This window comes from Ochotona curzoniae, unplaced genomic scaffold (assembly GCF_017591425.1).
Source record: "Ochotona curzoniae isolate NIBS_2020 unplaced genomic scaffold, NIBS_Ocur_1.0 contig_2692, whole genome shotgun sequence".
NCBI lineage: Eukaryota > Metazoa > Chordata > Mammalia > Lagomorpha > Ochotonidae > Ochotona > Ochotona curzoniae.
In genome coordinates, this window is record NW_024465556.1 from 7416641 (window position 1) to 7426670 (window position 10030).

The following is a 10030-nucleotide window of genomic DNA, read 5'->3' on the forward strand; positions in this document are numbered from 1 at the left end:
GAGGAGCTAAGGATTTTCTGAGTTGAGTAAGTCTCATCATGAATGTGTTACATAATCGTTTCTGTTGGTTTAGTCTTGCTGGTTAAATGAGGGTCAGTGACAGGGGCTTGGGGCAGAAGCAGTTTAACTGTGCAGACACAGAAGTTCTCAGCGTTGAGACATGAAATCTTACCTGTGATGTTTCTGGGTTTGTTTTTAGTCTGTATTTCCTATTTGAAGAAGCATAGAAATTAATTCTATGTCTCACTTAGCTACTCCAAAAGGGAAAGAAACATGAAAAAATATATAGCTGGAGTAGCTTTAGCTAGTATTTGATTAGCTAGGCCAAAGGCCAACAGGATGATCTGCAGATCTACTGCCTGATTTTGTAGCTGAAGATTGATTGGAACACAGCCAGGCTTCTTCACTGATGTGTTGGTAGTGCTGCTTTTGAGCTACAGAAATGGAGTTGAGTAGTTGTAATAGTAAAAGTATGGCCCTTAAAACCTAGAGTATTTACCCTCTGCTTCTTTAAGAGAAAGTTTGAGAACACTACAAATACAGTCTCTAAGTGGAATTTCTAAAAACTTATCTTGGGAACCATGATAAATGATCAACCAGAGGCTTTGTAAGAACTGGATATCCATTCAAAACCAAAACAGAGTTTCAAACTGTGTTCAGTGTAACCCAGTTAAAATGTACTTTACTTTTTAATTGTGCATTGAATTTTGATGACCTGCTTCTTTTAATATGGTATATTTTCTACATGTATGATGCTTATGTAGGATACTTTCTGATGTTCATATGTGATTTAATGAAAATCCCTCAGTAAGTAACCTCACGAATGTGCATGCAAGCATATTGGGGGTTAACGTAGTACTTTTCAGAGATGCTGTGTCAGTGTAAATGTTTGCTGGCCATAGCTGTCCATCACTTTACTCCTTTGGTCAGCTGTCTGTGTTACCTCTACAGTCATTTTTAACACCCAGTACAGTCCTGAAAGATACAATTTTGTGGACCCCAGTCGCCCAGACAATCAACATCAGAGTAGGCAGGCACGTGAACCCAGTTCTGCCTGATTTCAGAGTCTGTTTTCTTGCACTTCTTCCACATGATGTGAACAGAGAGAATCCCTGAGCCCTTTCCCTCTGTACGTTGTTGCCGAAGCCAAGGAGTGGAGTTCTCCTCGTGCTGCTTCTGCATATACTGCCTGATTTCACCAGGAATCTGCTGAGTTGAACCAAAGGAAGCAGTGTCACATGTGGACTGGACCTGGCACGATTTCTTGGTGGAACAGTGTGAGATGCCATCTGTGATATTATTTAGTTTCTTACACATGCAGCCAATTCAGAACCAAAAACTAGGAAAGATGTTTTTCTTTTCTGGACACAAATGTACTTCCTGTTTCATCACATAATGAAAGTGATGCAATAATAATGTTTCCCTTTTTGCCGTAGTTGCCGGGATGCTCAGGGCTAAGTTTTGGCTCACACGCAGTACATCACCTGCCTGGACTATCTTCTGTTAAAATCAGTACTCTGTATCCTTCATTTCTGAATCCTTTGCCCTTAGATTTGTGCCACCAACATTCATTTTTCTAAGTACATAGAACGTTAACACATAGATGTAATGTGAGTTGATCCTACAAGAAGGAAATAATAAATATTTTGTACATTGATTTGAGATTGTTCTTTTATCCATAGATCGATCTTCAGACATTTCTCACTCTCACAGATCAGGATCTTAAAGAGCTGGGGATTACCACTTTTGGTGCCAGAAGGAAAATGCTGCTTGCAATCTCAGGTGAATATTAATCCTCAAGTCATAGTGCAAAATGTGAATGACCTCTGCCAGCAGGCTCAGCCGGTGGGGCTGCTTCTGTCCATCAGCTGCTTGCTCGATAACCTGACCGCTTGGTGGTTGTGATTTCAGAGGGCCTCCTGCCAACTGTGTGACAAATGCCAAGAATATAATGCTGCCTCCTAGAAGGCATTGCCAGGAACTGTGCCTAGACAATGTCGTTCCTCAGAACAGCTCTTCAGAAAGACTGAACCAGCTAGCTGGCACAGAACTCGAGAGTAGTTCGGTGTTAGGCAGTAATCGTTGGGTTAGTCTCTAACTCTCTTGATTGGGTTCCAGTTTCAAATGTGGATGCCCATGCATACCAACTGAGACCACTGCAACGAGGAAAAAGAACATTTTTTTTTGGTATAGCGTGTGACTTGGTAGTGTTACTCATTTTAGTGATTTTAAATTTTTCTCTAAAATATCTTACTGGGATTTGAGTTACAGGTGGGTGTAAAATACAAAAGGTGGTCACAGAAAGGAAGGGAGGACATTAGTGTTTTCTGTCTCCTGAGGCCACCTTCCTTATACATCCATTGCATATTCTATGTAACAAAGTGCTCTGTACATGTTTATTGGATGCTATCTAACTAAAAGGAACTGAGCCAGATGAGGAGGCAGGAATGAGCAGATACATAGTAATGGACCTTAAATGACATTTAGAGAAATGTGAGGAAGTAGGACATGGGGGGGGTCGAGATCCAGGAAGGTTCTTGAATATTGCATTTATGTGTGTGCCAGTTTCTCCAACAACAGACTCCAAGGGCAGTAGCCAAGGGTCGCCTGTTGTGGAAAAGAAAAGGGGGGCATTTCTGCTACACTGAATTTATAGACTATGCTTTAGTGAGGATGGCATTTGCAACCACCTGGTGCAAGTCCGTTTCAGACCACATTCACTCATCACATTGGCAAGCGAAAGTTAACATTTCACTGGTCCTTCACTTATCTGCTACCACTACCAGGATCTCCGTACTTTGCCTGAGGCTGATGTAGGCAGAGCAACTTCGAAACAGGAGAGGAAATCCAACCATTGAGTTCTTTCTCTTGAGTTCATACTCAGGAGGTTGTGTTAATGGCCCTGCACAGGGAAGATGAATAATTCCTGTTACTCATAAGGTTTCTTGATACAATGGGAAGAAAACTTGATTAAAATAGCAATGGGTGTTGCCTCTGCTAATTCATGAGTGCTTGAGTGAACTTGTCAGCTCCTTTTTCACATTGAGTGTAATAACTAAATGAGACAAGATGATTGTGTAAGGTCGCCATTCCTACATAAAGGTTGTCCTTCCATGTGATAAGTCAACAGGCCTAGGGAAAATCAACTTTAATTTTAACAGCATATATTACTAACAGGAGACTGCCTTGTTTGTCCATTTGTAGCAGTAAGGTTCTGTTTTCTGCTTATGACACTAAAACTCATCATTAGAGAGCTTCTGTGAAATGCGAGTTATCTTTATGTATGCTCATACTCTTTTACTTACAAATTAAGTGGATATCACTAATCAAAATTTGATGAACTCACGTATTCGCCATGTCTGTTCTGCTGAGCTGCTCCTATAGGCCAGTTCTTACTAGATCAGAGGAAGGTGTATTCCACACACCATCACCTGTCTCTAGAGAATCTAGAGAACCTATCAGGGAAACCAAGTTTGTCCTTTGAACCATCCCCATTCCAAATTGTCTAGAGTTTCTGGTTTCAAACAGATATTTTTAATTACATCCGTATGTTTTAGGTGGGTTACCAGTACTTTCATTCTGGACTACATCAGTATCTTTGATGTTTTCAGGGTGTGATATAAATCAAAAGGGTTTTAAATCCTTTTTTAGAAGTTTTTTTTTTTTTCTAATCCTGATCCGCCATGTGATTCTGTGGAGGTTACATACAAGTCCTATGGACTACCCCACTCAGTGGAGTTCACAGGTCCTCTTGCTTGTAAGGAGACTTAGAAATGTTGAAAAAGCTCTCTCACAAATGATTAGCACAACGTGAAGTGTTCGATGATTTCAAGGATGATTTTGCCTTACTTTGTTGAGTGCATTTATTTCAACCCGATAGATCATTTTCTCTGCAAGTAATAGGCTTTCTTGAGAAAATCCTTCATGAGAAAGCTTCTTTTTTTCCATTTCAGCTCACCTGGTAACAGAGGCGTCCACAAGTAGTCCCAACCCTTTCCATGTCCAGACACTGTCTAGCTGAGCTACGTGGGTTCATATTTGCTGGTTACACAGTTTAGGTAGTTAGAGAATTTGCTCAAAACTTCTCTGTTAAAAAAAAAAATGGAGATTTTAACCTAATTAGACTTATTCTTACAAGATGCATTTGGTTTTGTTTTTAACCTTGGGCCAGAAGACACTTTAATAAAGCAGGAGATGAAGTTGATCTGTAGCACAGATTTTTTTGTTTGTTTGTTTGTTTGAGATCATGCTTTTTTTTTTTTTAATTCAGCTTTCCCTCAGAGTAGCTTAGTTACTGGTTCAATGGCTCTATGAAGACAGTGAGAGGAAGTTCAGCATCCAGTTAACAGGCTTCCTGCCACGGCCTCAGGTAGATCTAACATTTCCCAACCTATTCTTTTAGTTTGTGACTCTGTTCAGATCCGCAACAAGATCCTGAGAGCTGCCAGGATTGTGTGAACCTTGGAATTTCAGAGAAAAAGGTTGGTATTTTCCCAAACTATCCCTTAGGCATACTGAAAGAAAAATCAGAGAAAGGAGTTGGATTTTTAACTGCGAGAAGAAATTCTTGAGTTTTTTAGTAGGGCTTGGTCACTGAGAAGCTCTGTGGAATGCCTCTGTGCCTCCCACTTAGCAGCCTCGGCCTCTGCGTGTCTGTGTGTAGGGGAGATACAGAGAAAGCACTTTGTCTTCGATGGCCCAGTGATTTGAGTGTGCTGCATTGCACGTGTCACATGTGTCAGGGGAAAATATTACGTATTTTCATTGCTTCCTTTTTCTTTCCTGTCATTTGGGGTTGGCCCCTTGATTTGCAGGGTATTCTCCCAGAGGGCAAAGATACTCTGCCAGTTTAAGCAAAATTAAAATGCTCCTAGGCTCTGTACTTAAGCAATTCATTTGTGATTGACTTTCGGTTGGTAGAACCTTCTAGTTTGCCTTCCAATATATTGGGTCAATTTTGATTTCCAAATGTTTCAGTTGGTGTTTGCTTTATTAAAAGCTAGAATATCTGTGTACAACTTTTACTACGAATGCCATTGCTACCATGATTCTGCAGGACCTTAAAAAGCCATTTATAGTGTGCCTGTATGTATTTTTTAATGGATATTTTCCTTGCATCTTCAGAGTTTTTAAGCTATGTTTGTATACTAAAATATGAAATCATGTTGTTATCTGGCCTGCCTGGGACTTCCATTACCACAGGCTTGTGTTTCTGATGCTTCTGCCCGTTTCTGTCTGAAGGGCCACTGGCCACTGTGGTTCATGGCTTCGTCCTTTGTATCAGACAGGGCCAGAGCTCTGTCACATCCTAACTGTATGGGCAAATGAGTTCATCCATTTTTAGTCAGTTTTCTTACCTGTAAAATGGAAACTGTTAATCTTGTTTCCCACTTCAGGCACACTTGTGTAGGACAAAATCAGTATAACGTGCTTGTGAGGTAAATGCTAATGAACCACTGTTATTTTTCTTCAAAGACCTTTACGTGTGCACAGAGAAGAGACACTGCCACTGTTGCTGCAGCTCAGTAGGGGCACCTTTGACATAGTGGCAGGCAGTAGGGTGGAATGTGAAGGATGTCTGGCCTTAACCACCTCTGTCCAGTTAAAGCATCTCTCTCCTCAGCACTGTGGAGCACCTGCAGAACTGAGGGGTCGGGAGATTGTTTAGGGTGCTTAAGAAAGAAGAGCTTAGTACCGAGTGAGAGAAGATGTGGAACCATCTGCTTTTGCCCTCCTCAAAAAATGAAACACAGCACACATAGTGACTATATGCAAGTTTGTTTACTCATTTTTGTCTAGTTTAATGTGAATGTATTCGAAGAAATGTGCATCTGAGTGGTCTCAAAAATGTTACCTGCCAGAGCCTGACAATTTTGTTCACTTGTGTGAATTACCAAGAATTATCATCATTGGTGTGATGGTGATTGTGTGTGTGTGTGTGTGTGTGTGTGTGTGTGTGTGTGTGTGTGTGTGTGTGTACACTGCATGGGGGAGTACATAGATGTAGACAAAGTGGTATGTTTTAATGAACTTTGCAGACTTTCTGGTTAATGCTCTTTAGCTGGCAAAAGATTTAAGGCAAAAGAAGATCAAGATGTTATATTGTAAATATTCTGGTTTCCTTAAAAGAAAATAGAGCACCTCACTTTTTTTCTAAAAGTTTGAATTCAGGTATTGATTTGCAAGCATTGCTTTTCCATGGTACGGTTTTGTAGGTATAGGGATTTCCCTTCCCATTTTCTCTTCCTATTATTGCAGTAGAATGACATTACTTTTTACGGCTGTTGGAGTTTCCCCCAGTTGGTGTTTCCGTGCTGGTGAGCAGCAGTGGGCGGGGGCGTTCGCAAAGCCTTGGGGGCCGGGCCTGAACCCCTCAGAGTGCCCTTCCAGGATCCTTGAGTTCAGCTGTGGCCTCTCCTTTTCCTGCCTGACATCAGGGCTGCTGTTTGACATGATGAGATCAAAAGGTGTAATATGGTCTGTGCCACTGCTGATGCATCCATCCTCTCACATGCCCTCCGCTGGTTCCGATGGCCTCCTACGACCTCTGAATTGCCACACCCCGTAGTATATAGAATTTCTTCACTGAGCTCCTAACAGTTGTCTCTTTCTCCCTTTCTCTCTCTCTCTCTCTTTCTCTCTAGAACTAAATAAAAACCGAAGAAAGCTTTTTGAACCACCAAATGCACGCACCTCTTTCCTGGAAGGTGGAGCGAGTGGGAGGCTACCCCGTCAGTACCACTCAGATGCTGCCAGTGTCAGTGGCCGCTGGTAGCAGGACCCTCTGGGCACGCGTCCGTCACCTAACTGTAAAATTGGACATGCGAGATCTGGGAGCAGCCTTCACCGCACAGCACCCCCAGCACTTAGGGTGTCTCGTGTCAGGACCAAAGCATCGTATTCACACCTGTACTTTGCGGCAGACATTAAGAGAGACACTGTTCTTATGCTGTCATACAGAACTCCAAGTGTGGATGACTTTTTATAACTGACAGCTGGACAGAATATGCAATATGGGAAAGGCTTTATCTCTTGTTTTTATTTACGTATATAATATATGCACTGATTTTTTTTTTTTTTTACTTACAATGAAGGAAAAATTGACATCTGGGATGCCAGGAAACTTAGAAGTTATTTGTTTGCTCGTTTGGTTTTGGTATTTCGGGGTTTAAAAAATCACAATGGGACTTTCTGGTACTGCTTTAAATAATTATTGAGGTATCTCAGCACTTTACACAGTTCTGATTTCTTTGTCCTGTGGAAATTCTCTTTTTCTCCCTCTCATTTTTATGTCACCTGATGTATTGGTACAGATCAGATTTAGTTATTTTTCTGGCTGCATCAAATTTTTATTTGAAATGGTACTGGACACTAGTTTCTTTGCAGAATATTCTGTGCCTTTGGGAAATGTGAGTCCACTGGATTCTGGACCAATTTATTCATTTATGTCAGTATCCTAGGAACACTTAGCAATGAACCTAGTTCATGGTAACAGGTGCAAAGAGAGACCAAATGGATTTTGCAATATTAACCCTTTGCAGTCATCGTATTTAGCTGCTGCCTGTATTGCTAAAATGATTTTAGTGGTTGTCTCAAAGCAAAGGGCTTTTTTTAAAAGTGTATACTGCCATTGAAGGACATTATTTATATCAAACTTTTATTTTTAGATATTATAAACATACAGTACATAATTGATGAAATTGATATTTACTAGAGATTTATGGTAGAGAATGAAAAGCATTCAATAACTGGAGCCCTAGATTGTCACTTTATTTAAAAGGCCAATAATCATCTGACAAGACAGCACTGTTGCCATTATAAAGAGAGAGATTGTAGTTCATAGCAGGCACACATTGGCCGTGCTCCGTGTGGTCACCGGGCTTACCCCAAACCAAATCAGTCTGCTTGAGGGAGACATGTGTCAGGCCTGGAAAGGCTTCACATCTCGAGTCACAGTTCGTCAAGGTAACTGAGTTTTGAATGGGGGAATAAAAAGACTGTTTTGAAATGGCTAGATTCGTTGTTAAAATCTCAAACTGTGAAAGTCCAAGAAACTGGGCAAAGTTGTTGCCTGGATCTTTTCAGACATCTTCCTGTGCATTTATGGAGTTTTTAGTCCATGAAAGAAGAAAAAAATCACTGAAGTGCCTTTCTTCATTCAAAGCAATATTATTTCTAAGTATGTTAATGTTCTGGAAAACTTTGCCATAGGAAATGTCAGTGATCGGTACTGTAGTGACTTATGTCCAACATTTAAGGCTTGCTACATGAACATAAACCACTGTCCCTTGTTCTAAGCCAGAGGCAGTAGACAAGTATACACAATTGGGGACTTTCATCTAAATGTAGGATGAGAAATATTTGCTGATGTTTTTCTATGGCTCAATCTTGTCATTAAAGTAAGAGCATGAATTGAAGCGAGATCTTGCATGCTGCAGAATTTTCCCTTCACAAAATAGTATTGGTGACCTTCACCTCCATAGACAGTGAGCCTGAGCTAGAACCGGCACTATGGGGCTTGTCCATCCCTGCGCTCACCGTTGGGTGCTGAAGGATGCAGGTCTACTGCAGCGACTCACCCTGTGCACATACATCTCGAGGATCATGTGGCACTCCCCCGGTTTTTTTTTTTTATTTTAGAAATGTGTCATGCTTACCTCCTAGCACAGGTGACAATTCCAGACTTGTTTCCTGTTCAACTACTCAGTGCTTTGGTCTTTCTTAATAAGACCTTCATAATAGAAACGTGAAACGGTTGGAACCCTTGACCCGACACTCTACCTTGTATGTGTGTCTGGAGCAGGAGGAATGTTTCTGCAGTGTTAAGTTGGCAGAGGTTTTAGGAACAGTGCTTTGATTTCATGCCAAAGAGAAAACTGTCCCACTTAAATTAAATGGGGTGGCTAAAAAGAAAGAACAAAACACTGGAAGTTATTGTTCCCACTTTCTCTCGATGCAATGAAGGGAATGACACTATAGCACATGGATTATTGGTGTCATGATGCACAGTGATGCACAGAATATTTGGATTGTTTGAATAATGTTGACTTTTAATCAATCTGCGCCTTAATAGTGACTGTAAATATCGAACAGATACAGATTGTATTTTTGTGTGGGTTTTTGTCCTTTTAGTGACTTTTTAAAAATGAGAGATGGGATTAACATTGAAATGGGAATTTTCTAAACTAATCGATTGTTACATGAAGAATAAATTTATATAACCCCTTTGTATCGCTCTTGCTAGAGGAGGTGTGTGTGTTTTATTACCGAGTGTGTTTTCACACATACGTTGTGTACCTATCTTTGTTTTTCCAAGAAAGCCTTCCTAGTATTGGCCTGCTTTTTGGCACTGACAGTACAGCTTTTCAGCTATACATGGTAGCAGAGTATACTTGTAGCAGTCAGTCAATCCAGGGGCAGTAATCTGTCATTGTTTGGCCACCCATGGGTACACACAAGAAGAACAACATCCTGCAACAGGTTTTATTGTGCAGTTCTTTCCTAAAGACCCAAGCATATGACTGCTATGATAGCCTCATCCGTGTGCAGAGCACACAGTGCTGCAGTGACCGTGGAGCCTTGGAGCAAGGTTCCCATTTGCAGAAAGCCCGCTGGGCTGTCTGCATCCTGAGTGCTTTGGGGGCTGTGCCCTGAGTCACACTGACTCCTTTGTCATGAGGTGCATTCTGTCTTGTGACATCTTACATGACAATCTCACAAAGGTCTCCATGGAATTTATCTGTACCCAGTGGTTCCTCAAAAGCATTTCTATACCAAGAGTTCTCTGAGTACCTGAAAACTGTACTAGTTACACAGTGTTCAGTAATTACCATTTGATTATCTATTCATTCATGCAATGCAAGGCTACTTTGAAAACTCCGGAAAATGGAATTTAAAGGTAAGTTTAATATGATGCAATGAATTTTTAAATTGCACAGACTTTCATGGTGCATGTTTGTGGCTGTTCTGAAGACTACTCATATGCATGGATTGCAAACTTTGGGGGTGGGGTTGTGGAATAAACTTAAAG

The 10030-nt window shown here is 40.9% G+C and overlaps 1 protein-coding gene across 2 annotated transcripts in view; it reads left to right on the forward strand.

Moving 5' to 3' along the window:
* The window catches only part of BICC1 (BicC family RNA binding protein 1), a 260579-nt gene extending 251343 nt beyond the window's left edge, over positions 1-9236 (forward strand). Inside the window, exons 20-21 of one of the 2 annotated variants that reach the window (XM_040975806.1) lie at positions 1683-1782; positions 6645-9236. In XM_040975806.1, coding sequence (XP_040831740.1) covers positions 1683-1782; positions 6645-6775 — 231 coding nt within the window. In that variant the 3' untranslated portion in view covers positions 6776-9236. Of the gene's footprint in view, positions 1-1682; positions 1783-4402; positions 4673-6644 lie in introns of those variants that run through there. The other variant, XM_040975807.1, reaches the window with a different exon arrangement.
* Positions 9237-10030: the final 794 nt, after the last annotated feature.